General features: G+C 56.3%; 1 protein-coding gene across 5 annotated transcripts in view; it reads right to left on the bottom strand.

The window, feature by feature from the left end:
• Window positions 1-588: 588 nt before the first annotated feature.
• SH3PXD2A (SH3 and PX domains 2A) overlaps window positions 589-27,806 on the bottom strand; it is a 230,145-nt gene continuing 202,927 nt past the window's right edge. For 3 of the 5 annotated variants that reach the window (XM_059173298.1, XM_059173299.1, XM_059173301.1), the window contains 6 exons: window positions 25,071-25,154; window positions 20,179-20,296; window positions 16,033-16,370; window positions 14,895-14,944; window positions 12,153-12,272; window positions 589-10,141 (listed from right to left, as the gene is read on the bottom strand). In XM_059173298.1, coding sequence (XP_059029281.1) covers window positions 8,177-10,141; window positions 12,153-12,272; window positions 14,895-14,944; window positions 16,033-16,370; window positions 20,179-20,296; window positions 25,071-25,154 — 2,675 coding nt within the window. In that variant the 3' untranslated portion in view covers window positions 589-8,176. The remainder of the gene's footprint in view (window positions 10,142-12,152; window positions 12,273-14,894; window positions 14,945-16,032; window positions 16,371-20,178; window positions 20,297-25,070; window positions 25,155-27,806) is intronic. The other 2 variants (XM_059173300.1, XM_059173302.1) reach the window with 1 other exon arrangement.

The raw sequence follows: 27,806 nt of genomic DNA, 5'->3' as shown, positions 1-27,806 counted from the left end.
TGACAGCAGCCTAGAAAAGGGAGGCCTCTGGCCCTGGACCTTTAGTGAAACTTTCTCGATGTACTGAGTATACCTGGTTGGCTGTCGAAGCTGGGAGTGGTGGAGCAGATCTAGGCACAGTGTGGGAATCTTGCTCATCTGTTGGGGCTGGGACTACAGCACAGAGCATGCCTGCCTTCCTGTCGTCTCTCCTGGGATAGTGCTCTGGTCCCTACAGCAGGACAGCCCAGCCCTGTTTACTGGTGTCCAGAAAAAGCTGGGGAGTGCCCGGGGCTCCAAGCTGAGGGGCCAGGCAGGCCTGCTGGATGTGGGTCTTTTGCCCCAAGGTCTGCATCCCTCTCTAAGCCTTGGCCATAGCCCAGAAGCTTCCTATAGGCAGGGAAGGGGGTATGGGGGTGGGGAGGAAGGGAAACTTGAGCATGGCTCTCACCAACAAAAGTGGCCTGCCTCCCCCCGCCCCTCCAGTGTCCTCAGAGGGGCCCGGGACCGTGCAGTTCACGCTGTGTTCTGGATGCAAAAGGTGCTTTTTGCCATGCAGCCAGATGGCTTTTCTGATGGCAGGGAGAATTAAGAGGTGATTCTGTTCAGTTAAAAAGGCCAAAAACTTTATTTAGTTTTCAGGGAAATACAAGATGTAAACATAAACAAAATACAAAACAAAACAACCCAAATCTTACAGTCTAGAAGCATGCCAAGACAGAATATTTTCTGCAGACCAAAGAGTCCCGTCAACAGGATAAAGGACACCTGGAAAGTGGCAGGCCAAGGGGTTACGTCCCATCCCCAAGGACACTGCATTCTTGTGATGAGAACAATTTAAAAAAAAAACCCACTATTAAAAATATTAGAAACATGGAGATAGTTTAGCACCACCATTGATCCTGGAAATGTTTTAGCACTCAAATCGACTGCACTGAATTCACTGCCTTAACCTTTAGTTTCTCTGCTATGGGTAGAAGAGGGCACAGCCTCCTCTGGACCCTGCAGAGCCCACCAGGAGCTGTGAGGGGCTCAGTGGGCCCTGTGAAGGACTCCCCAAAGCTCTGGGGCCCCAGAGACACCCAACAGTTCATAGGCAACCACACGCTCCCCAAACCATACTCCAGGGACCTGCCACTCCCATCTTCACTCAGAACTCACCTTCCCACAGACCTCTCAGGAACAGTCAGTGAAACCCTTTTCCTAGACTGTATCCCGGGTTTCAAGAAAACCTGTTGCAGAAAACAAGTTGCAGATCCAAGAATGGTGGCTCTGTTTACCCTTCTCTCTCCTAAGTAGGTGCTTCCGGAAAGGTGGCCTGGTGACAGGCCATGGAAACTGAAAGGGCCTGTCCATGCAGGAGTGTGTGTGGCCCCCCTCTCTTCTGAGTCACACCTGCGCAGCCAGCTCAGCAGACCAAGTTACCGCAGGTATCAGGAGAGATACTCCAGAATGACTGGTGTCAACAGAAAAAAAAATGAGGCAACTTCCCTCCCAGACATGCTTGGGGGTCATGGGTCATTACTGGACAACCCATTACGGTCAATGGGTTGTCCAATACTCTTGAACTCTAACCAGTTCAAGCAATTTAAGAGGCTAGCTCTGGATTAGACAAAGGGATGTGGGCAAAACCTGCTGGTAACCTGGGAGACGGAGGAATGTTCTGGAGCCAGAGCCTCCAGACTCAAAGACTGGTTTGTTGCTAGCAAGTTCCCATCTCCACTAAGTAAATGAGTGACTATTCATTACCAGCATACTGGTGATCCAGGTTGTAGCCCAGAAAGTAGCTATCTCCTCAGGTTGTCTGTTTCTCTGGCCAAATCTTAGGGCTTTTTCACCCTGCTCTGACTGGACCCTTGGAGGCTGAATCAGTAAATTCCCTCTGTACCTGCTGTCTTTCTCCTGAAACACTCAGAACTGACTTCTTCCTTCTTTTGAATAAAGACCAAACTCCAGACTCCAAATACTCTCTCAGCCTTCTCACACTTTTCCCTTTCTTCCTAGAAGACATCCTCTTCTGGAAGCCACCTTCCCAGGAAGGGACGGTAAGCCCCAGCCAGTCCAAACATGCACACACTCCTCACTCCAACGTGACTCTCGCTTGTCTCCAACGTGCTCGAGCCCTCCTTCTGCCTTCGAACAATTCTCTTACACGCTTTCTCCCCATTCCTCTCGCCTCCTGAGGTCCAGCCCTTAGCCAGGGTGGAACTGGGAACAAAGGAGGGACCTTCACTTCAGAAACCCACTCTCTAAGGCCACTAAGTTCTAGGACTGGGATGGGAGGGGGGGCTGATTGTCAAGGTCAAGTGCAAACCCAAGATTAAAAAGATAGGATTGGGGAAAGGAGATCGCATGATAATCCCAACCTCACAGGCAGGTTTGGATCAAGGCCCTAGAATGTAGAGCCCTCTACTTGGTCTGCGAGCACCAGTGAGCCCAGCTTCTGGCTGTGGATCTAGGTGCGCAGGACAAAACAAGAGGGAAGCGAAAACCAATGAGGCTGCTTTTCCTGAAACAAGGCTGTAGGTCAGTAGCCCCATCCTGTCACTCTCTGGTTGCAGAACTTGAGAACCACCGAGGCTTCCTCAAATAGGGATCATGATTTAGGCCAAAAGCTCCGTTGGGTCAAGGGAAAAAGCACCCCACACCGCTCCCATGATGTGCTCAGCTGGGCCGTGCAGTCTGGTGTACTGACCTCACCTTGAGCACGTTCTCGCCCCCAGCAGCCTGACCACCCTCAGAAACAGGAACCGAGGGCCTCCCGCAGCGATGACAAGCACGGTGGCAGCGGACGGGCTCAGCCTGCTGGACAGCACGTCTGGAGGTGGTGACCCGGTTCAACCATCTCAGCGCATCCATACCCAGTGACTTCTCTCTTCCACAGCTTCATTTTGGAGCCCGGGATGATGGCCTAGGCTGCTTCTGCTAGATCTGTTAATGCCAGTGTGAAGTTTCCAACAAAATAATAAAATAATTACAAAAAAAAAAAAAAAAAAAAGACACATTGCACTCTCCAGCCAAAATTACGTATGAATAATAACACACTTGCTGCCAGAAACTGCGAGTCCCATGGGGCCTGCCCAATGCCAAGGACTTATAAAATGGAGACAGCTTGCCCGGTATTTGTTCTCTAACCCCGTGTTATTTAGTTCAAGTGGGAAATTATCAACACACACACACACACACACTCTCTCTCTCTCTCTCTCTCTCTCTCTCAACACACAGCCCTCAAAAAAATGAGGGAATTTCAATTCTTTAGCAATGTGGGTGATTCTCTTTCCAGAGAGCTCTGCATTGAGATTCTCAAAGTTGGGACATATAGATGTATATACTCCAAGGAGAGACACCCACACACGGGGGTACGGCCCCCCTCTGGGCACACAGATCCACGTTTGTACAGAAATTCACCAAACCGAGGGGTTGGAGCAGCAAGCATACAGTACTGGAGATGGAGGGCACAAGCCAGCAAGGACGTCCCTGGAGCCCTGAAGGGCAGAGCTCCAAGGGCTTGGACCCAGAGACTTCCCATCCTGCTGCTTTCTCGACCTGCGCCAAGTGAGGAGGAGGCTGGCTTGGTGGCTGTTGGGGTAAGCTGTCCGCAAAGACCTGAGTAGGCCCCTCGGATGCTTCCCTAAGGCCCTCTGGGAACTGTCAGGGTGTTAAGCAAGAGGCAGGGCTCCCTCCTCAGGCTGAAGTCATTGAGATGAATGGGTGGCCCAAGCTTAGCACCAGGCCTAGCCGCAGGCTTGTGGGAATCGGTGTCTCGCTGGGGTCTGTAGGGCTCAAGGCACCCACATCCCCGAAAAAGGATTTGGTTACATCTAGGGTTCCTGCCCATAAACCAAACTGAGGTTACGTAGTTTTAAAAAGACTCAAACATACATCAAAAGTATCATGGCCCACACATCAGAAGACTGGGGTGAGACAGGGCTGCTGGGAGTGATTTTTAAGACAGGTTTTTCTGGGCAGCTGGCTGAAAAGTAATGGAAATGCAAACAAGGAACTGTTCCTGGAGTCCTTTGCTCTGCTCCAAGGGCCAGAGCCCCGGGAGGTCAAGAGCCCCGAGCCACATCCCTGAATCCCTCCTAGGTGGAGAACACCCAACAGAAAAAGGGGCTGCCCTCTGCCAACTCGCGGGGGGCGGGGGGGATAGAGGAGGGTTAAGAGATCAACACCCAGAAGGTCACCTGTCTGCTCCACAGCCCCACGTCCTCCTACGGACACGCCGGGCCACTGAGCTCCCACCACCGTCCCAACAAGCCCTGGCAGCCCCCGGTAATATTGCACTTTTCCTGCCTCTCAGATTGTTTTCATTTTTGGTTGAGAATGCAAAGTATTCGGAAGGGTACGGGAGGTGAGTAACCTTAAAGAAGTAATATATTAGTTAAATACAAAAAAAAAAAAATAGGAAAAGTAGGGGCTACTTTATCTTTTTCTTTTTTTCCTTAAAACAAACTACCAAACCAAGGTCTAAACTTAAATAGTTCTACGCCTACTCTGCAAATACTAGTAATATGAAAATAACACTCGACCGAAATTCCCTTGTCTTTCTTCCTTAGACGATAAAAGTAGTAACATGCCTTGCTGAGGAAAGCGATGGATATAAATACCAGTAAAATATGCTGCTCTAACATCTGAAAGTGATTAAAACGATTCTATATAATGCCTTCGTCAAGATGGAGAATCGAGAGTTAAGAAAGAGAAGCCTCTGGGGCCAGGCCAGGGGTGGAGGGCCGAGCCACAGCCAGGGGCAGACAGCACGCTCGCCTCTGGGGCTGCCCCTTCCAGTCCCTCCTGCCACCCCCGGAGACCCCCGGCCCAGTGGGAACAGCTGTGGCAGGGCCAGGGACCCTGGCCAGGCCCGCTGCTTCAAAGTGGGAGAGAGATGAAGACATTTTCCCCCCCCTTATAATGAAAGAAAAGGGTCTTTAAACTGAAAGAAAAAGCACCAAACGCTGCATCTTCAGGCATTATATAAAGCTCAGTAATGACCTCAGAAGGGCTCATTATGATTAAAGTTGCAGTATACAGCAATACAATGCCATCTCACATTTTCAATCACAACTAATGGGAAACTGGGTTTGGACACTGCTGAGATTTCATTTTTCTTTTTCCTTTTTTAGTCTGATCTGGTTTTCCTCCAGATGGGTCAGAGCCGCAGGCCCCTCCCTCCCTCCACCTGCTGCTGGTGGGACCCTCCAACATCACAAAGCAGCTCAGTAGCTCCAGGGAAAGGTCCTCTTGCCCTGGGTGGGGCTGGGAGTTCAGGGGCACGAGGCCTGGCGCTCGCTGGCCGTGTCCGAGAGGGATTGGCATGCACCCTTCTTGCTTCAAGTATTCATATTCTCTTTGGGTTTGCAGGATTTGTGCTGTGTTGTGAGTCAGGGGATGATGGTGGGGGGGGGTGCGGAGTGAGGTGTGAAGATGGGGCATGGCAATCCCTTTCCACTGCCCCAAATCTACACGCTGTCACCAGGTGGCAGCATCCCCCACTTCTCCTAGATGACAGAGCAGCTCCCAGCCATGCTGGATGTCACCATGTAAACATGCTGACCACACGATAAACTACAACGGGCCTGGGAAGGAGGGCGAGGATGGATGCGGTGGGGTGCTCTGCCATTAACTAGCTCCATGATTTCGGGAAAGTAATCTCCTGTTCTTGGGCTGCAGTAGCAGGAGGGAATGGGATGGAGTGACTGTCAAGGTCACGTTTAAGGACCATCGCTTAGAGCACTGGGGATCGAGGAGAGAGAGGGGAGCTCAGAGAATGTGGGCCTCGTGGGTGCTGGAGAGCCCCACGGGGCAGCACAGTGAGGAAGGGCAGGCTCTGGGGAACACTGTGGTCCAGTCCCAACTGAGATGCTCTGTGCTTGGCAGATGCATCCTGCTCCTCCCCCTGGCCTGGCGGGCACGTTACTGGCTGAACTGGCTCAGTGGAGACGGTGGAGGAGCCAGGCCGCGGGGGCCCCCCCCCCGGAAGACGGCTACGCGGAAGGTCCTATCACCCAATAGTCACTCTACTTTTAAATTTTATTTTAAATAATCATAAATTACTTCTTCTTCTTTTAATAAATATGTGCTGCTTAAAAATGAGAAAAGTATATACTGCATCTTTAAGGAATGCACTTTGCTCTCTGGGTTTCTTCCCGTTCCACCTCAGTAAAGTGCATTAATTAACAAATAATGAACCACTTCTTTATCATTATTGTTCAAATAAGTCCAAATAATATTAATAGGAAGACACTAAACCACTACCATTAGTACTGCAACCTAGCAGATTAACTCAGTATCCTGCTCTATTTAATACTGTCCAGCAGAAGAAAAGAACTAATTTCAATTTTAAACAAACTCACAAAGCAAAAGGAAACCAAATCTCACCATGGCCCGTCAGCAAAGAACAGGCACGGTTTGCTGTAGCTGCCAGGCATCGGTGTACAGCGAGGGAGGAGCGCTGGGGAGGTCCCCAGGCGAGGCTTCCGGGGGCGGGGGCGCTGGGTAGGATACTGAAGGCACGGAACACGGGGTCCCGTGCTGACCTTCAGGCAACATACACTGCCTGGGTGGGGAGCAGGGGGAGAGGGAGGGCCTTTCCTCCTTTGTAGAGAACACCAACCCTTTGTCCGGGCCTCTGGCAGCTGAGCCGGTGGCCGCGAAGCCCGATCAGTCCACAATCAAAAGGCACGTGTGGAATTCCACTCCCAGCAAAGGGGGAGTCCTTGAGGGAAGCTGAGGCTTCCAGGGGGTCCCCTCCAAAACGTCAACGACTGAAAGACACAACCCACAGTTGACAGGGACTTTATTCTCTCCTCTTTTCACAGGGGGCACTGCCCCTTGGGGAGACTGGGTCAGCTCCCAGCCTGGGGGTCCTCCATCTTTTTGGATACCTGTGGCACTGTGTATGTGTGAGGGGGTGGCTGGCAGCGGCCGCCCAGTTGGGGCCCCCCTCAGCCCTCGGTGGGGGTGCTGGGTGCTGCTCCACAGCTCACAAGGAAGGGTTTTGGTCCTGCCCAGGTGGGAGAATGGACGCAGAAGGATGCTCACCCAGCAGCTTGAAAGCTGCCTTCTCTCCTGCATGCGCCCCTCCCCTCTCCTGGGGGGCGGGGTTCTGCCCCCACTGGGGCACCTGCTGCGTCAGGGAGCTGGGCCTTTCGTGCCCACGCCCTCCGGCAAACGCCATGCTTGGGTTCTGTCCGCAACAGTGGAAACCAAATGAAAGGACTTTGGCTTGTGAAGGGAGAGAAAGTGAAACGCAAACAAAACCAACAACCTCCCGGCAAGAGCACAACAGAAAAGCCACACCTGCTCCTCGTCCTGTCCCCCATAAGGCTGACCGCCCTTGGGCCCCCGAACAACCCCTAAAATAAGACCAAAACCCAAGGGCTGACATAGAAGCCCCAAATCAATAAACCTCTCCCAAAACATGCAAAAGAACTGCCCACCCAGAAACACCCAAAATAAAGTCTGTGCAGACGGTGTAGAAACTGACGGCTTTGCCCACCCTCTCTGGGAACTCTGGGGCTGCTGGTCCGACACGGACGGGGTGCCCCAGGCAAGGTCGACCCCCTTCTCAAGGCCAGGGACAGTGATGGGTAAGCAAGGTGGTCCTTGCTGGCACCTGCGGAACCGACATACACCGACAGGTGACGTGGCCCAGGAAGAGGCTGAGCTCCCAGGAGACACCTTCAAGCCCCAGTGCCACCCGAGGTGGGTGGCGGCAGTCCCGGGGAAACCAGCATAATTCACTAATACAGGTTTAGGACGATCCGAGGACGACCTCCAGTGGCGAGGTGCTAGCCACAGAAACCAGGCTGGGGTTGGGGGCAGGGGCAGGTCCCGGAGGCCCCCTCCAGATCCGCAGCCAAGGCACAATCGGAGTTTCCCACCTGGCTTGTCCCAAATGCCGCCGGGTCTGTTGGCCAAGTCACTGAGGTGCCCACACGGGGTTCAGCTTTCTTGCTTCTGGTCCCAGGCCTGGTGCACCTGTGCCCGCTGGCTTCCCTGCTCCGCGCGGGTCCCCGCCAGACCTTGCCTGCCAGCCAGCGGGGGACAGCCCGGAAGGGAGCACGGCAGAGCTCACGAATTCTGCAGGGTTTAACGTCCTCCCCCACCCCCTCCCACTTTCCCTTTCCCCTTTGTCTTCATCCCACCACTCATCCACACCCAGGCTGGATGGACCCCTGCCCCCCACCCACCACCATTAGTTCTTTTTCTCCAGGTAGTTGGAGGGCACCCAGCCTTTGAAGGGCTTTGCCCCATCCAGGATCTGGCAGTACCACCAGCCGTTGGGGTTCCTCTCCAGGACCTCCATGGACACACCCTCCTGGAAGCCCGCCGTCTCCTCGTCCCCCTCATAGTCCGCGATGGAGACATATACGTCTTTGAGGTTGTTGTGGATGAACTGGGACTTCTCGATGGGCTTGGGGCGCACGGGGGACACGGGGATGCCGTTGCGCTGGCCGGGCAGCAGGGGTGTGTCCGAGCCCTGGCTGGCAGCCCGTTCGGGCAGGCGGCCCTTGGCCTCTGCGGCGGCCGAGCGTGCGGTGCTGAAGGAGGAGTTCCGGCGGACGCCTCGGAGCCCGTCGGTGGTCGTGAGCGACTCATTCCTCCGCAGGGCACAGGACAGGTTGTTGTCCTTGGGGGGCGGGGACACGAACACCGACTGAGGCCTCACAGCCACCTGCCGCACACCGTTCCTCAGCTTCACTGCGCTGGCAGCGGAGGTCTTGCTGAACCCCCCAGGGGGCTTGGAGGGGATGGGCGGCGTGGCCCTCTTGTTCTGGTTGACGGTGTTCAACGCTTGGACCCGCTTCTCGATCTTCTCCAGGCTGTCGGACTTGCCCTCGTGCTGCTTGTTTTTGGGGCTTAACGTGTCTGGCTCTTTGCCAGCGGGGTCGGGTTGCTCGTTCTCGCCGAGCACCAGATAGTGGGAAGGGGCCCAGCCCTCCAGCTCTCCAAACCTCACGTACCACCAGCCGCTTTCCAGCTTCTCGAGCACCTGGACCTCCACGCCTGCGGGGAAGCTGATCTCCGAGTCCTGGACTTTCTGGTAGGCACTACACGTTGTGTAGGAGGTGGCCTGCCCTTCCGGTCCCTTTTTGGTGGGACACGGGGGTGTGGCGGCTGGGGGGGTAATGAGGTCAGCAGAGCCTCTTCGGGACCCCTCACTGGAACCTTCAAAGGCCGTCTGGGGGGGCAGCTCTGAATCCTCGCTCTTTGAGCCCTTGAGACCCCCTCGGAGCTGTCCCGTGGGTCTCAGCTGACGCCGTAAAGTGCTGATGTCCATCTTCTCCTGACTCTGGGACTCTGCTCGGTTCAGGAACGGCTTGGGCCGGACTGACGGCTTGGCCCGGGCACACGAGGTCAGCCCCGCCTTCAGGTCGGCATCCCGCTTTGGCCCGACTGGGGGGGTGCCACGGATGCCTGCGTCCGAGGCGGAACGGGGCTTCAGGTCCCCGCTGTTCTTGGACAAGGAGGAGGAAGAGGAGGAGGAGGAACAGGTGGTGTTGATGGTGATGGAGGAGGAAGAGGCCGAGGAGGGGTTCTTTCCTAGTTCCGCCTGGGCATTCTTCTCCGCCTTGAGCTTCAGGAGGGAGGACGACTTGGGGGAGCCCGATCTGGGGGAGTTTTTCCTGGCCAGGGATAGAGGGGAGCCCCCTGGGGACTGGCTGTCCCGGGAGGAGCGTCTGGCTGACAGGGCGTCCTCCGCACACGGCCGGAAGCCTTCGTTCTCATAGATGGTCTCCTCCTCTGGCGCCACGTCCTCTGAAGAGCCGCCCACCCGAAAGCGGGCCCGCTGCAGCGAGGAGGCGGGTGAGGGCCTGTGGGCCTGGCTGGGCCGCCTGTCTCCTGAGCCGCTGTCCTCCGTGGGCTCCTCGCTCAGCTCCGGTTCTGAGTCGAAGCCGAAGGCGGGGATGTCATACTCGGGCTCCTCGTACTTGAGCTTCAGTGGGGAGTCCTGGCTCTCCGCAGAGCCCGCAGGGCCCTCCTCAGCCTCCTTGGGCTTGCTGGGGGGCGCAGGGGGGGGTACCTTGGGCCGGGTCAGCGTGCTGGTCCGGCGGCTCAGGTTGGGCTTCTTGCGCTTATCGATGTAGGATGCGGGGGCCCAGCCCTCCTTCTCACCGATCTGCACGTACCACCATCCGCCTGAGTTCTTATCGATGACCTGGGGGAGGGCAGAGCAGACCAGTGAGCCGGGACGATCGCTGGGCCCTACAGCCTGCCAGGCTAGGACGCAGGGTCTTCATTTCACAGCTGAGCCAAGTGAGCTGCTAAGCAAGTGACCCAGGGTAATACATGCTGGGCTGGAATTCAAACCCGGGTCCCTATCACCTCCTTCCACTGCCCCAGACCCTCTCCCCTGGTCCTCCAAGTCTCCATCACCACCCCTTTTCTTTTATTCATCCACAGACCCCTTTTCTCCCCCTAGACTATGTACTTAGAGGACCTACCGCTTCTGGTCCCTACAGAATCCAACTTGCGAAAGGCTCCATGGGTACACAAAAAAGGTTTTCCACTGCTCCTCATCCTACCCCCAGTACTGCTAGGTCCTCCATTGGTGAGCATAGAAAAGGGGTCTCAGGTCAGAAGAGAATGGGAAGATGCAGGTGAGCTGAACTGGGAAGTGGGGCCTGTGCCCAGAGCCACCCTGCACAGCTCCTCCCTGCTGTCCCTACTGCCTGTGGTCATTTCACTACATGTGGGGTCCCAATAAAATCCCACTGGCTGGAAGGATTTCTTTGGGTTAAATGATTTCCTGTGGGAGGGATGAGGGTCTTTTAGTCATTTCCATATTAGTATAAACTAGTTCAAGGAGCTTCATTCTTAACTACAATTTGAGATCAGCTAAAGGCCAGGAGTGCGATGCTGGTTGTGGTGCTGTATTTGGACTGGGGAACATAAAGGGAAGATAATTTGGGGTTGTGGGACACTCCTGGAGAAAGAGGTATTTGGGGGTTGGGGGGGAGCATGAAAAACTGGCACCGGGGCAAGAGGTGCAGGGAAGGCAGAGAGAGAGAGAGAGAGACTGCCGAAGGCAAGCTCTACTTGAGATCAGCCCCCTGTAGCCCCACCAGAGAGGAAAGACTTTTCTCTTTCCTTTGGTTCTATAGTCCTTCCTTTGCCCTGCCCACCCCATACTTAAAATTTAAATTTGGTAGATCTCAAGTATGATAGTTTGGTTAGATGGTGAGCTTTGGAGGCTCTCCTGGAAACCTAGGCACCACTGACAGAATGGCTTCTGCACGTTCCAAATTCAGTTCCAAATTCAAGACATGTGATTGAAAACATTCACACCGGGGACACCATCCCCACAGGCGGAGGCCGCCTGAGGGCTCTTGGGACAGCGGGTGGGTGGGGGGTCTTAATTGGATTTAACCGCATTACTATACATAGTCACTCCAGAGAACTGACCCATATCATAGATCTCTGCCCCCTGCGAGGGCCACAAAGCAGAAGCTCCTAAATGCCTGGCTGGGGGGTGGGGGAGCACCACAGGGTCTGTTACCACCTTGGCAGAGACAAGTGAATCAAAGACCGGGGAGAGAAGTGACCATATCAAAGGCCAGAAGCGCCTGTGGTGTGGACGTGGCCAGAACCCAGGTCCTTAGTACTTCGGCTGCGTGGACCACAGTCTCCCAACAGCGGTACTTGCTAATGGGAGTTCTTCAGAATCTTGGCTCCCAAGGTGCTTCTAGGAGACAAAGTGTGCTGGGGCCCAGTAGGTCTGGGCAATGCTGCTATTCTAGTCCCCTCCTCTTAGAGGTGCACAGTGACATCCCTACAGCATAGGCTCTGATAAGTTCTGCAATGAAAACCATACAACTGGGTAGATTTTGTGTAACCCACTGTCCTTCAAACATACTCAGCCACAGAAGACCCTCGTGTCCAGGTGCCTCCATGACCAGCGCCCGCCGCCAGCTTTGGGAAATGCTGCTTTGAGGGAAGCGCTGGGTGGAGACAGGAGTCCTGGAGTCTGAGGGAAGCGCTGGGTGGAGACAGGAGTCCTGGAGTCTGGCCCTGACCATGGCACAGAATGGCTTAAGGCCAATTTTTATCCCCACGGTCTTGCTTTTGTATCTTTCCTGCCCCCCACCCCCCTGCCATGTTGCCAGCCAGGCATAAATGGGAACCACAGCAGGTCTTTGAGCGGCATGACTTAAAACCCTCAGACTCACCTCCGCCTTCTGTCCGCCCCGAAAGCTGATGCCATCAGAGATACATGACTGGAATTCAGCAATGGTGTAATACTCCACCTCAACAGAAGGGGGCTCTGGCGGCTTCGGCAGCTGGAACCCCTAAGACAAGAAAGGGCTCAGTGAGCAAAAGCCACCTGAAGGGCAGCAGAGGCCGAACGTGGTGTGTCCAACCAGGCACAGGAACTCAGGCCTGAGAAAGGATCTGTCACCTGAGGCTCAGGCCATCTCCCCCAGGAGACTGTTCTCCTGAGCAGGCTTTCCACTAATACCAATGATTCATTTGAAACGCCTCAGAGCTTCAAAATGATCTTTAGTAACAGTAATTCTACCCCGACATCTCTGAGGTCCAGTTCATAAATGCTTCAATGGCCAAGTCCTCACAGTAAAATTAAAAATCAGGGAAGCCATTGTAACAAAGCCTGTGCCAAGTGCCCTGTGGGAAGAGAGTCACATCCTTAGATTGAGGAGAAGGGCTGCAGGGTGACATCTGGCATCTCTTTGGGGAGGTGGGAGGGGTGTAAGGGGGCGTGGAGATGGGTGAGGAGAGCCCATAGTGGGTCATTGCGATGATACCAAATGGCCAGGCAAGCACTGACTAAAACTGACCCTCTGTTCTGTGGGTAGGTTAGAATGTGCTGGACTGGTAACACTGATCCCAAGCATCATGGTCAACGACATTCAGAATTTGGCTGTGGCCATGGCTTCTGAACCTTGTTCGTTTACCTTACGAACATTTTTTGCGCATCTTCTGGGTGCCAGACATTGGTCCAGGGCACCGAGCATTTAACAGTGAACCACGAGGACTGCCTCCTTGTCCCCATGAAGCAGACACCCCAGTTTCATCTGGTCTCTGCTCTCATCAAAACAGATTTCATGCCGCCCTATTACTTTCGGTAGGTCCCAGTATCATACAAAGGGGTTAAAGCAATACAAACAAAAAGTGTGGGGGGAGGGCGAGCGGGAAGAGAGAGGGAAGCAGCTGTGGTGTAACAGGAAGACCTCAAAAGACCTCGGCCTTACAGTTGGACACATGTGGGCTCTCATCCCAGCTCGGCAACGCAACAGCTGTGTGGCCTTGGGCAAAGCCTGTGACCTCTCTGAGTCTCGATTTCCTTGTCTGTGAAATGGGTCATGAAGAGGAGGACTGAGCTATATACATAACTTCTGGTCCAGCCAAGGACACAGGAAGCGCTCCACAAACAGAAGCCAGAGCTGACCATTCCTTCTACAACACCTTCCTATGGCTTGGAACCTTCTGCATCCCTCACCGCTCGGCCTGTCCAAACCTTGCCAGTCACAGCCCAGCTGCCCTGGGTCATAGTGAGTGAAGGGCAGGAGAGAGCTGGTCTGAGGGACCGGGTGCAGTTCAGGCACTTGCCCTGCCCTGGTGTCGGGCCCTGCAGGAGTGTGCGTGATTGGATGTGGCTCAGGCCCCGGCCCAGCCCTGAGCCCCGCCAGGTGGGGTTCAGCTGTGTCTGGCTGGGAACAGCAGCCCCGTGGCCACAAGCCCCGCCTCAGGTCCATGTGGAAAGAATGACCCCATTCTTCCCCAAATCGAGTCTGCCTGAAAATAATCTGCTGAAGCTGAGAGACGGGAGGACAGGAGAAAGCACCATTTAGTCATGGAAAACTCAAGGGGACCATGACACAGGAGCTTCCCTGGGGCTTCTGGCTAGGGCAGGGGGTGGTCCCATCCCCATGGGACTAATCCTCAAAACCCACTTACTGATGACCCACTCTCCAGAGACCGCTGCTCTCCCCTCTCCAGGGCAGAGGTCACGATCATGGGGACCCTTGCCACTAAGCCCAGCAAGACTTCCGAGACCTTTCTCCACATGGTGTGGCAGGCTGTCCCTCTGAGAGCTGACACGGGAAACAGAAACCCTAACACACCACCCCACTTCCTCCTTCCCGCAGCCCTAGGCGATGGCTGCCACCGTCCCCATCACAGAGGTGAGGAAATTAAGCTTCGCAGAAGGTAACGGACTTGCCTTGGGTCTCGCTATTCCCAAGTGTCAGAAGTGGACTATGAATCCACGCCCGGCAGGCTTGAAGCCCTTCGTTCCACTGCACCCCACTGCCCCTGAGGAGAGTTCTCTGTACTAGAGCTCCCGGCCCGCCCAGCATCACCGCCACCTAAGCCCAGGACCCCGAGTATATATATCTGCTTCCCTGATGTCTGGACCCCGGGACCCCCACCTCCAGGAGCCAGGGATCCCAGCAAGTTGAGCCTCTCACTTTCGGCACATGCGAGTCCTGGCTATGTACCCCAACCGGAGGGTGCTCACTGGGCTGCTCTCCTCCTCCCCGACTCCGGCATCCAGCGCAGCCATTGGCTACTCCTGCGCCAGGAAGGCGGAGCTGAAAGGCTTCCAGGCGCACATGGACAGCTGCCCCGTTTCCAGCCCCTGGCAGTGCCCTAGCCGGACACTCCTGCTGGCCAGTCTAAATGTTTATGTCTGCCAGTGTAGTGGCTGCGATGCACTGACTTAGCTTTGGAGCGCAGTGGGTTTCTGAATATAAACTGTCCAGCGAGGGCCCTGGGATGGCTGAGATCCCCAGGCTTTCCTCTCTGCCCCGGCCCCACAAAGCTGGCAGCCCAGTAGGGCTCTGGAAAACCCCTGGACTGATGGGCACTGAAAGGAGACCGTCAACGAACTGGAGCCGACACGGTGCACCCCCGGAGGCGGCAAGAAAACAGGAGAAATTCAGTGCACGCACCAGGCTGGATTCTCTGCGAGGCGGGGGCCTTGTCCTTAGGTTCGGGGAGCCTAGAACAAGAAACATGGCTTCAGAAAGCCCAGCCAGATGATGGGCAACAAACCGTGCTGGACCCTGCCTTCCCCAGGTGCGACCCCCTCCCGATCCTGGGAAGTTCCTGGTTCTGTCCCACAGGCTGGAAGAACCTGTGCTCTCAGGCACTACAGTTTCTTCACCGGGAAAACCATGGATCTTTAAGCTTCCTTGGCCGGGTTTCCCCTGACACCCAGGGGATCCGCGAACCCTCTAAAATGATGTGTGTGTTTCAAAATGTACAGACACAGCAGCATTTTTCAGGGGAAAGGGTAAGTAGCTCCATCAGATTTTCAAAGTCAGGAGCAGAGACTGTGTCTGTTTTTCACTCACTGCCAAGTCCTTAGAAGCTGGCACGGTGCCAGGCAAGAGTGGGTGCCCTAGAAACACTTCCCGACTGACTGTCCAAAAGGTTTCAAGCACAAGAGCTCACTTAAAACCAAGTTCAGAACGTAACCGAAAAACAGCCTTCCTCCAGATTTTGAGGATGGCTGGACATAAACAGAAGCTGGTCTCTTATAACGGAGGAGAGTTTAACCTTGAACTCAAGATGCCGTTGAGCCAGAGAAGGGCAGAGATTGGGAGGGGGCCAGACAGCTGGGTTTCTTAAGGACGGGGATTGTCCTGAAGAATGCCCTCTCGGACTGCTCAGGGGGAGGTAAAGCCATTCCTTCCAAGTCTCTTCGGCTTCCAGTAACTGGCAGGAGGTGACCGGGAAGGAGGGAAGGCGGGCTAAGGCCGGGAAAGAGGTTCTACTGGCTGTCAGTCTGTCAAGCAGCCTTGCACAGGGTGCGGGCCTATTTCCCAGCCTGGGGGATACCCTGGTCTGTAAGGTGACCACTCCTGGCTCTCTCTTAGGGAAGGAGGGGCCACCACCAGCTCACGTACCCCTGTCACTGACCTTCAGTGCAAGGGTCGTGAGGAATGGCTTTGTCTGCTCACGATCCGCATGAAACAAGCCCACAGAGTGAGGCTAGGGTCAGGGTCAGTCTAGATCTCAGGAAGAAAATGCACCCTGTGACCACTTTCTAAAAGAGCTGCGTGGGGAGGCCAGGGAGGCTCTTACTGATCTGGGCCCTCTGCGGGGCAATCCTGGCCACGGCTGGCGAGCCCTGGGCCAGCTTGGAGACGCTCCTCTCGGGGACGCCCAGGGCACTGCCATTGGAAGCATTACAGAGGATGGGCAGGCTGATCTCCTTCTTGGCGATAGGGGCCTCAGGGCCCTCGCCTTCGGCCGGCGGAGTCTCCTTATCCCCCGATGCCTTCTTGTTCAGCAGGTTGCTGATCTCCATGATGTTCCCGATGATCTCCACTGGGCCTGCCAGGTTTTTCTTGCGTGCGGGCAGGTCGTCCTTGGCCTTCTTCAGGTAAGAGGCTGGCGCCCAGCCCTCTTTGCCCAGGTACCTGTGGGGAGGGGTGGGACATGGCATCTCCCGAGCACTGCTGCCTGACCTCACACCCCAGGCTCCATCTGGTTCAGCCCAGATGAGCCTTTTATATCGTGTTCCCTGAGACACCTGGCAATGCCACTACTCTGGAGGGAAGTGGAACTGAGGGCAGGTGGCAAGGACACATAGAACACCAGTTCTTCCTCTCTGCCTCCTTGCTCTCTGCCTGATCTTTCTCAGTGTGGGTTCTCATGCTCTGCAAAGTCAGGCAAACGTAGGACCTCAGGATCAGAAGAGTCTTCGGATTCTGAGCTGCCCCAAAGGTAGACTTCACTGCGGCCTACTCCCTCACAGCAGAGAGGGCAGCTCTAGAGAGAAGACAAGAGCAGGTGTGAACGCCGTGCATTAGCTGGCTGGCCCCTGGAAAAGGGAAGTGATCAGAGAGGATGAAGCAGCAGCACAGGTAGGAGAAGGCAGGAGCCCCAAGTTCTGGCCTCTGGTCCCTTGAACAAGTCTCCACCCTGGAGCTCCATTTTTTTCTCTTCTGCAAACTCTAGGGGTAGAGTAGCTGCAAAAATTTATCCAGAAAGATAGATATATTGAGACCAACTAGGAAGAGGCCTATAAAGAAGGATGACCCAGTGGATAAGATACCAGTGCTACTGCGGGGGTGATGGACAGATCAAGTTCACAGAACAAATCCAAAAACAGACTGATGCCAAAGGCAACATTTCAGGGATGCCTAGGTGGCTCAGTCAGTGAAGTGTCTGCCTCTGGCTCAGGTCATGGTGTCAGGGTCCTGGGATCAAGGCCCACATCAGGCTCCCTGCTCAGAGGGGAGTCTGTTTCTCCCTCTCCACCACCCCTCTGCCTACTGTGTGTTCTCTCTCTCTCTCACATAAATAAGTAAAACCTTAAAAAAACAAGAAAGGTAACATTGCAAACTAGTCGTAGGGATGGTATCAATAGTCCGATGGCATCATAGGTAGGGATGAGGTATCAATAACCCACTTGGAGATGACAGATTACCCAATTAGGAAAAGCAAGTTATGATCCTGGCCTCACACCGTAGAGCAAAATAAAAAATGCAAGTTGTGAATATTTGCTTTATCTTGGGGGTTGAGAAAATCTTTCTTAATAGGACTCCAAAAGCCAAAACCATAAATGGAATGACTAAAAGCACATGACTGGATAAAATGAAAACTTTTGGTATGGCAAAACAAAACCCAAATGAAACAAAACAAAATGAGAACAAAATCAAACCCCATAAATAAGAGCAAAAGGCAAAATGACAGGGCTGACTTAATTTGAGGTGATCTGATGGCTTCCGAAAAGAAGCTTTTTCCCTTTTTCCCCAAGCCCATGAAGAGCTTACTTCCTGGTCCAGCAGCTGCTGGCCAATGCCCCTGAGTCTGGGTTGCAATGTCCCTGTCTGCTCCCGGGGATACATCTGGCTCTTTGGAATGATTCCTCCATGCCAGATGTCTGACAATTCCCCCTCTCCTGCCTCCCTGATCTGACCTTGTTCTTGGGTGTTCATTAGGTGAGAAAAAAAAGAATGTGGAAGCTAAAGTTTCTATCAGCATGTCTGAGCTTTGCTGGAAAGCTCAGGTAGGAGGTGGCTCCTTAGGTTCACACCACTGGAATGTATAGGCAGGCTCACCGGCCTGGCCCCACCCTTGTTTGGGGCTTAGAAGGCAGACATCAGTTACCAAATGGATGGAACTCAAGGGGCTGGCCTGGCTTCCCAATGGGTGCAGAGAGAAGCACAAAAATTTCAGGGGTGGTTGGGAACAGAAGATGTAAAGATGCCCTAGCTTACTTATGAGACAAGAACCAAGTCTCAGAAAAGCAAAACAAGGAGCAGAGGGCCACAGGCTAGCTGTGGGCAGGATCAGGCCCCAAACCTGGTGCTCCCACATTTCAGAGAAAAGAAGAAGAACCTGCTGGCTGTTGCCGGTGTTTTTCTACAAAAATACTAGGGAGAAGGGGAGTGGGGTCTCATGGGAGTGATGGTCAGGCCTGCGCCCGGAGTGCTCCCATTTCAAGCCGTGTTGTGTTCCTCTGGTGTTACATGGATAAAATTAGATTCTGGGCAGGGAGATGCAGGAGAATCAGGAGCGGCTGTGTGTGTCTGGGTCCAACTGTGCTCACATCTGCTTTCCAGCTCTGGAGCACGGAATGACTCCAGAAGGAAGCAAACTGGAGAAGGAGGGAGAGAGAGAGAGGGAGGGTATGTGTGTGTGAGGGGAGAAGGGAGAAGAAAGACAGGAAATGAGGATCAACAGAGCCTGGAATGGTGGGAAAGAGCCTATTTCAGGGGGTGTCTGGCAGCCTTTTTAAGGTGGACTCTTTTCAGGATGGTTTTCGGTGGAAGCTCCCGCCAGCTAAAGACTTAGGCTACGGGAACAAGAGCTGGCAAGAAGAGATGGCTTGGGGTGACCTTACTGGTCATCTTAAGAAAGTCAAAAACCCCAGCAGCCTTGTAAATAACCCCCAGGCAAGTGGCTTAGCTTACCAGCCTGTCTTGGAATGTCTGCTGGCCTTCCCATGTTGATCTGTGGTTGCTGGATTTTGGGGCTGGGTCTAGTTTCTTAGAGAATGTCAAAGTCTAGGGGCAGCGGCTTTGGAAAACATGTGTCCAGGCCTATGGTCTTGTCTCAACCAACAGAGCAGAAAGGGACCCTTCAGCCCTCCTGACCAGTATGCATGGGGCCACGGGCAGGGGTGGTCACGTCTTGCCAGGTCACATTAAGGCTGATTCCCGTGAGGCCAATGACCTTCACCCTACCTGACAGCACAGCCCAATCTTGACACCACCATGGTCTGCCGTGGTCCGAGACACCATCTGATGAGTGCCCACGTCCTTTGGGTCAATCCTGTTCCCACTGTGGGACACAGCTCAGAGCACTCATCCTGCCCAGAGCAGGGCTGGGGTTCCTAGGTGCGAGGGGCTGAGAAAGTGGTCCCCAGAGCCCACAGATATGGAACTGTCTGAAACTGGGTAAAATCACTACAGCTAAGCTGCTTCCAAAGCACCCAAAAACGTTTCCTGAGAATAAGGCCCCCCCCTGGGAGGGTGCTGGCTGGCCTCAGAGCCCCAGAGCAGAGGGGACTGGAGGGCATGACCTGGTAGGGAAGAAGTGAGTGAAGCCCAAAGGCTTGAGTGTGCTTCCAGGACTGCCAAGGAAGCCCCCCACTCCCCTCCCCACATTCCCAAATGGGTTTCTCAGCTGGGAAATGCAATTAGGCCCTGCAAGCGGTGAGGGGCAGGAGAAGTAGGAGGCCTCTGACCTGGGCCTGGGCTCAGGCCTGGCCTCTGCCCTGGCTCTCACAGCCCGGTGAGCCAGCCCCGCAGAGGGGAACAACGTGGGTAGAGCCGGCATCTGGGGCCCCCCAGTGTTGAGCTGTGGGCACAGGGGCTGCCTGCCGGGACCTCAACAAGGCCTGCAGACGCCAGCGCTTCAGGTGGCCTGAGCTGTGTAGCATACCAGGCAGCCCAGGCCAGACACAGAAAACCAAATTTAGATGGGCCGGACCCTCTTGGCAGACGCCTGGGTCCGGGATCGCACCACCAGCTGCAGGTGGAGCCAGGACCCCTATGTCCCCCTGGCCACAACGCTCTCCACGTCAACCTGTGTCGCCTTGGCTGCCACCATCTCTGCTCTCCACGTCCCCGGAGAGAAGCCGCAGGATGAGCGCTCTGGTCGAGCCATGCAGCTGAAGCAGCCGAGCCTGGGCTCTGGGGGCACCCACCTGCCCATGGCTGCCCCACAGTTGGGGAGGGGGGCAGAGAAAGCTCTTTATTCTGCTGAGGCTCCTACCTGATGTACCACCAGCCCTCCAGATTCTTCCGGATCACTTCCACAGTGACACCCTTCTCAAAGCCAATCTCGTCCTTGCTTTGGCTGGTGTAAGGCTGCACAGTGACATACTTCTCCTCTGGGGGGAGCGAAGCAGGGAGGCATGGTTATCTGAGGCTGGAGTGCAGGCCCCTCATTCCTGTCTTCTCCCACCCCGGCCTGGCCCTGCTTAGCCGGAGCCTCACCACTGCTCCCAGTGTGTGCAGAAGCCAGCCAGGGCCTCAGGTGGCCTGGCCCTCCCCAGCCTCCCAGCCTGATAACAGCCACCAGGGTGCTGGCGCCCGGGTCCTCAGGGCTCCCAAAGCTCCCTGGGTGGAGGACACAGCTAGCAGAACCTGCCCCTCATGGGGCCTGAGCCAGTCAGTCCCTGGGATGTCTGGCAGCCCCCCGCCGGGGATGCGCTCCCCTTCTCTGAACATGCTACGCTCCCATCTGTGCCCCAGACTGGCTGAGGCCCTCTCCCACTTCCACCCCACAAGTCCTGCCTCTGTCTGACCTTCTGGCAGCTCTAGGGGCTCCTTGGTGAAGCCTCCTCTGACCACTAATCTGAACACCTCATCAGATCACTTTCCCCAGAGGACTATGGGGAACATGTGTTCTACGGGAATGGTGACCTGTGTTTATAACAAGCATTCAGTGGCCAAAGGATCAAAGGCAGCCCTGGGTACAGTTTCCCAGAGCGCCGAGCAGGCAGGCATGCTGAGCTGACCACATCGCTTGGCAACGCCTGTCTGGGGAGCTGCCCGCAGTGCACAGGAGCCTTGCTCAGGGTCGCCCCTGGTACTGGGAAGGATGCACCCTTTGGGAATTCAGGAAAAGCCTGGGGGGAAGGTGTGGGGACAGCCCTGGCTTCCTGGATCCCTTCGGCTTTTCTCCTGCAGGGGCCCCTTGCAGCCTCCGCCTGGGCCCTGGCTCAGGCTTCCAGGGAGGGGCTTCTCCGGGGACCCACAGCCGACTGGCCACAGAAACCCTACACCTGGGTGGGGAGCCTCCCCAGGGGAACGCTCACATCTCAGGAAGGAGCCCACATCCCCACCCTCACCATCTGGGAGAACGAGATGCTGAGCTAGACAGAACTGGCCCCCTGGCCACACCCTTTGAGCGCGTCATGCCGAATTCGGTCTGGGCTCCAAAGGGACTAGGCAGAGCATCGCCGAAGGGCAAGGCTATCAGAGCAGGGGCATTAAGTGGGAGGCTTTCCAGGAGCTCAAAATAGCAGGAGGCCGGGTTCTCAGATGCCTGTCCCCCTCCTCCCAGCTCCTGGACTCCTGGGCTGGACTCCGATGGGTGGCCTGGTCTGGGCCTCTGGCAGGAGTCAGGGAGGGGGGCAGCTGCCACCCCAACCCCCGGTGGCAGGAGGGCCATCGGTTCGCTACGGGTTCTCGGGGTCCGGTTTGTAGCTGGGTGCTGGGCCGAGGCGGCAGCTCCCTCTGGGGTGGATGTGGCTTCCCTGCCAGGCTGCAGGGGCCTAGCCGCATCTGAGAGGCCGCCCAAGGCAGAAGTAGCTGACGGCCTGTGGGAGCTTCCACCGCTCTTCAGCGTGCTCCGCGCAAGGTGAAGCTCTTCCCGGGGGCAGGCCTTTCTCACCATCCACTAACTCCTGGAAGCTTTCAGGAGTTCTGAGGAGAGCTGCCAAGACCGCCTGAGAACCTCGTCCAGCCAGATTCTGACTCGGGCCTCTGAGAAGTGCCGTGTTCTGCAGGCCAGCCCTCGGCGCTCCTGCCTGCTGCTGGTCGCGCTCCATCTTCCAGTGTGTCACGGTCAATCCTGGCTGGTGCCATGTCCAGAAGGGCAGTGCCAGGCCCCGAGGTTCTAGGGTTCTGAGGTTAGGGTGAGGCGAGGCCTGGGCTCCACATTTTGCCTTTGTTCAGCTAGACTATTTTTAAAAGCCTGTGGTTCCAGCAGGAAGCCATCATTAAAGTTTTCCTAGGCAAAGTTGCTTTGCAGGGACAAATTACAGTCCTCCTCTTAGGGAGATCAGAGGGGCCCTGTCCTGCTGCAGGGTGGTGAGCAGGGCCTCAAGCAGGACATGTGGGCTTGGGCTCCAGGGCTGTGAGGCCCGAGCAGCAGCCTCTGCAGCCTCCAGTGTGTTGGGGTGCTCAGGATAGAGCCCCAAGGGCCATGTAAGTGCCCCGCTGTCCCCTGGTCCTCTCCGGGAGGGCAGAGCCAGGCCCCTCCGTCTTACCCAGGGAAGCTGAGCGGCTCCTGCCAGAGGCCCCCTGCTAGTGGCCCTCACACTGCCAAGAACACAGATGTCTGGGAGTTTGGAGTCCCAGAAAGAGGTCTGGCCAGCTCAGAGGTGTGTCCTGCCTTGTCACTGTGCAGGTTCCAGACGACGAGCATTCTGAGGGCAACTCTTCCAGTCGGTCTGGGCGGGGGCTGACTTCTCTGTCCGGGTTGGCTTAGATGGCGGAGGTGTGGCTTACCTCCATGTAGACACGTGCCATGCAGGCCTCAGGTTCCTAGCTCCCAGGTTTCCTTGAGGGAGCAAGAGAGCAGGCCCCCCTACTGGCCCAGAGCTTCAACCCCACCCGGGGGCGGGGAACTGGGATGGAGGATGTCCGGACAGACTGGAATGGTCTTGGGGTGGGGGCTGAGTCATTCAGAGGGCTTTGGGTCTCTAGAAGAGACTCTTAGGAATCCAAGTGGAGGAGAGGGGCTCTGTAAGCTCTGGCAGGCACCTCAGGGTTTCTGGGAAGCACTGAGGCCGTGGTCATTCTCATGTGGCATCAAAGGTTGGTGGCAACTTGGCCCTAGGGAGGGCTGCCCAGGCCGCCCACTGGCTGGGTAGGTGGCTGGCTGGGGGAGGTGGACAGGCCTGTTTTGGTTTTGGAGGCGGGGGCTGGAGAGCCCTGCAGTTTCCAAAACCACAGACGCCTCCTCTTTCAAATGCTTTCCCCTCTGTCAGCAGTCTCCCTGGCTCCCCTCCTGGCCCCCACAACCTCCCCAGCCCCACGGCAAGAGGCCTTTTGCTTCCAAAGGCCTGGCTGGTGGTGGGGCTGGGGAGGGGAGGCCCCAGGGAAGCATGGCCTCTCTCGTCTAGTTGTAGATGACCCGCTGCCTGCTTCCCCCCACCAGCTCTGCTGCTTGCCGCGAAGTTTCTCCCTGCCAGCTCTCTGCAAGTTTGTCTTGGCTGCCTGATTTAACTTAGGGCTTAGACTGGGAAATAATGCTATTTAGGTCCCTTATTGGAGAGAGACAGAGGGAGGGAGGGAAGTTGCAGGCTCATGTTCACTTACATATTTGCACATGTATGGCTGTCTATAGAAAACTACATATTTCATTGGGTGTGCATATTCCTGTACCCCACCGTGTGTACCTGTAAACGCACTGGGCGTATATGTGGTGAGGGGTCAGGTGTGACACTGCAGGCGCTGCCGGAGAGGGGCACCTGAGTTGTGGCCATGAGCAGCCAGCTGATGCATTTGTGTAAATGTGTGTGTGGAACAGTCTACATGTACGTGCACAAGTGGGACTGTGTGTGTGCGTGTGTGTGAGCAGTGTGGGTGGGCTGGAGGCACCATCAGGGCTGTGCACGGGTAGGAGCACTCATCACTTCTGAGTGGCCGTGACCTTATGGGGACAGAGCTGTGTGTGGGGCTCGGTGTATGATGGTGCTTGGAGCAGATGATGGAGGGGAGGGGGGAAGGCCAACCCTTCGTCTCTGCTGTCTTCCTGGGCCAGCACCCCACTGTCCTCTGCTGCCAGGGCTCAGGGCTCCATCCTGGCCCGGCCTGGCCCCTCGGCCATGCTGCCCCACTGCTCCTAGGTCTGCGGTGCCTCTGCTTTATGTTCAAGCTTGTTCTTGCTGTTTCCACGAGGTGGCCTCCTGTCCCGCACCAGGCCTCAGGGTCCCAGCCTTGCGCCGCCCGCCGGATAAGCTGGGCTCCGCGCTCCCGCAGCCGGGGCTCCGGGCGTGACACCAAGCCAGCCACGGGCAGTGGCCTCCTCCGGGCCCAGGCTTGCTGCTGCCTGGGGCATGGTCTCTGAGTTGTTCAGGAACAAGCTCTGGGGGTGGGGGGGAGGGGGTCACAGGCTCCCTGCTATGCTAGAACACACCTTCCCAGCTGTGTTCTCCGCAGACTGGAGAAATGGGCCCCCTGGCCTGCGGGCTCTGGAGACGTTTAGGGGTTTGTTTGGGGGTCCGGCCCAATCTCTCTACTCCTCAAGCTCCTAGGTGTTGGAAAGGCCCTAGACCTACAAATGTCTCGATTCCTGATCGTCCCAGATGGCAGGCCAGGAGCCTCCCTGGAATGTTCTCGATCAGGCCCCTCATGAAGTGCCAGTGCCCAGTGCTGAAGACGCTGGAGGCTCCTGGCTGAGCCCGCTGCCGCCTTCAGCGCTGGTGGGGGCTGTGCCCCAGGACCAAACCGAGCCGGGCTCTTGCTCCTGTTCCAGTTTCCCCGGAGCTGGCTGAAGGGGGAGGGCTACGGGCTGGTCCTGAGCAGTTGCTAGGGCAGCTTCGGCTGAGGGAACACCTCAGAGGAAGCGGGCAGCGAGGGGCGGAGGACGAGCGGCACCCTCCGTTCTCTTCACCTGAGGCTTCCGGGGCAAATGCGGCCTTTCTTAGTCTAGCTGCTCCCACAGTCACGACACGAGTCCCATGACCTCACCCACAGGATGCTGGCAGAAGCCAGACCCGTCCCCAATTCCCAATGAGCCCGATTCCCAGGCAGCCCCCTGCGCCCTCCTCCCCGACAGGCCCCAGCCACAGAAGGTGAGAGAAAGTCTGGCCGCCGCATCTGGGTGAGGAGGCCACAGGGAGGAGAGGGGCAGCGGTGGGAGAGGAGGCAGGTTAGTGAGTAAGCGAGAGGAAGAGAGGTGGCAGCTGTGGGTCGAGAGAAGCCAGTCACCTCGGCTGTGCTGCCTGTTGACCATCCCGCCCAGCGTCCACCGGCGATCCAGACGCCGCAGATGGGCCTTGCGTCTCTTGGACACTGGTGTGGGAGATGGCAATGGAACACGCGGCCGACGGAACCGGCGGAGAGAATGGAGATGCGGATGAGATGGGATGGGGCGGGGGAGGGATGGCAGGAGGGAAGGGTCACGCCCCCAGGCCCTCCTCCCTGGGACTAAGCCCCAGTAGCACGCACCTGCTGGATGGGGAAGGATCTGCCCGGTGACGCTACCGACACCCGGGGAAAGGCCACAGTTCATACTCGTGAGCCCAGGAGGGGCTGAGAACTTTGAATCCTAGCCCCTGAGAGGTAAAAAAGGTCCTTGGCCCCAGCCTGGCAGAGGGACAGCCCTCCAGGCAGTCCAGAGGCCCAGCCCAGGGCCAGGTATGGGGCCGGAAGCCAGGAAATGTTGCGGAGGGAAATGCACACAGGAATGCACACCATGGGCCTTGGTTCTGCTCCCTCCCTGCATACTGCCCACTGGATCTGCAACAACAGGGCTTCTCAGGGCTGCAGACCCCTTTTGTCTACCCACCGTCTCTGGGGTGGCTCCTCTGGTTGCTGGGGGCCCAGCTCCACAAGCCCTCTGCCTTCCTCTGGGATGCCACGGGGAATGGACCCCAGACCGGGGCAGCACCCCAGAAGCCCCCATCTCCTGGCACGGCAGAAGCTGGGCGGCACTTTGCCCAAGAATGGGGGAGGGAGGCCAGCAGTCAAGGTCAAAGCAAAACTGTCCAGACACACCAGAGCCAAGCCCCGCCAAAGCCTCCTGGGGAGCGTTTGCTTTTCTTGAGGGAGGAGGGGGTGTCTCGTTTGACCTGCTTCTGGTGAGCAGGAGGCCTGGACAAAAGGTTGGAGGTACGGATTCAGCAGAGGCCTCACTGCCACGTTACTGTGTCACCCAGGCCTCTGTCCTCCAAGCCTGTTCCCTCACTGACACCCCCGCCCTGGCATGGGAGGGGACAAGGGACTCAACAGGCTCTGTGAAACATACACGAGGTTCTGTTGGAGGCCAGATGGGAAGGACTCGGACAGCCAACCACCTGGGTGAGTGTGTCCGTGGGTAGAGGGTTTCGGCTGACACCCAGGCCAGGGGCCCCTTTGTAAGTGCTATTTCTGCAGTTGCAGCCATGCAAGAGGACCACTTCGTTGAAGTCTCACAAAAGCCCTGAGCCATCGGCACCATCCCCACGTTAGAAACAGGAAGCCAGAGACACAGGGGTGTTAAGAAATCTGCTGAGTAACACAGCTAAGGGTTAGGGAGCACACAGATCAAGGTGGTCTGGCTCTGGAGCCCAGGCTCTCGGCCTAATGATGTTTTTCCCCTTTGATTCTGTGCCCCTTAGTCCACCGGCAACGGAAAGGGCCCCAACAAGGGGGTGGGTGCCGATGCAAACCCACCAGGGAGGAAGGCTCCGGGGCATGGGAGCATGGGGGCACGGGGGCATGGGGACATGGGGGTTACGGGCAGAGACCTGGGTTCCAGTTCTGCCTGTCATGAACTGACCCAGGGGCTCCGTGGAGGGGACACCTCTCAGGACGTCTGGGAGGCAATGGATCAAGCACTTCATGGGAGCATCTGGCCAGTGTTGGGCGTGGCCATCATCATCATCATCATCATCATCATCATCAGTGGGTAAGAGGGTCTTCAACCTCCACCCCGGGCCTCCTACCTCCTACTACTAGCATTTCAGAGGAAGAGGAGTACAGTCCAGAATGTCTGATAAGAGAAATAAACCCAAACAGCCAACTGTCTCTTTTTTCCAAAGCAATGAAACAAACACAGATCGTTAGGGGAGATTTGATGGGATGAAGGCTTCCAATTTCTCAGGACCCAGGAACCTACAATGGGATGGCAACAGGTCTGGAGAAGAGATGGCCAGACAGGGGACCCAGGTGGGCTAATCTCTTAGCCACATGGAGGTGGGTACAGAGAGAGACTGGTGGACCCACCACAGGCGCTGGGGCCTCGGCCTGGGAGACGGAGCCCCGAGCCCTCCTGCCAAGCGGGGTGGAGATGCCCAAGGTATGGTGATGAAATTCCCAAACGCTGCTGGGGGGACTGGCACGCCGGGTCCTACGGGAAGCATGCCAAGGAATCTGTCTGAAAGAGGGTCACCCCGAGCGAACAGGCACGCACACACAAATCTGCACAGCCGCCTGATTGTTTGTCCAGCAAGGTCAAGATCATCTGCCACTTGCTACCGCTCACCCTCTGCAAAGCTCTCTCTTCAAACCAGACAGGCTTTTGTGCACACGCACCTCTCCTGCTCCTTCCCGCCTACTCCGTGTTCTGTCCCCCCTCTCCTGATGTCTCCACTGACATTCGTGGCATAGCCTTTTCGGGCGGGGCTCCAATTACACACACACACACACACACACACACACACACACACACTCTCTCTCTCTCAGAGTTGCTTAAGAGCGAAATGCCTCACGGACAGAGGACGAGTGTGCAGCTAAAGGTCTGCGAGCCTCAGCTCCTGCATCTGGAAAAAGGGGGTGATAACGGTGCCTCCTGGGGGGATGGGGAAGGCTTTTCAAGTGCCAGGCCACACACCTGGGAGTGAGTAAGACCTCAGTCTACACCCTGGGGATTGTTAGTCCTGAGAGATCTCTGGGTGAGGCCAGCATGAGGAAGTGGGAGGGAGGAGCTCGGGGGCTTACCTCCAGCGCCACATAGACCCAGAG

Source organism: Mustela lutreola, chromosome 4 (assembly GCF_030435805.1).
Source record: "Mustela lutreola isolate mMusLut2 chromosome 4, mMusLut2.pri, whole genome shotgun sequence".
Taxonomy (NCBI): Eukaryota; Metazoa; Chordata; class Mammalia; order Carnivora; family Mustelidae; genus Mustela; species Mustela lutreola.
Note: the sequence above shows the minus strand (reverse complement) of the source record. Positions and strands in the feature narration are given on the sequence as shown.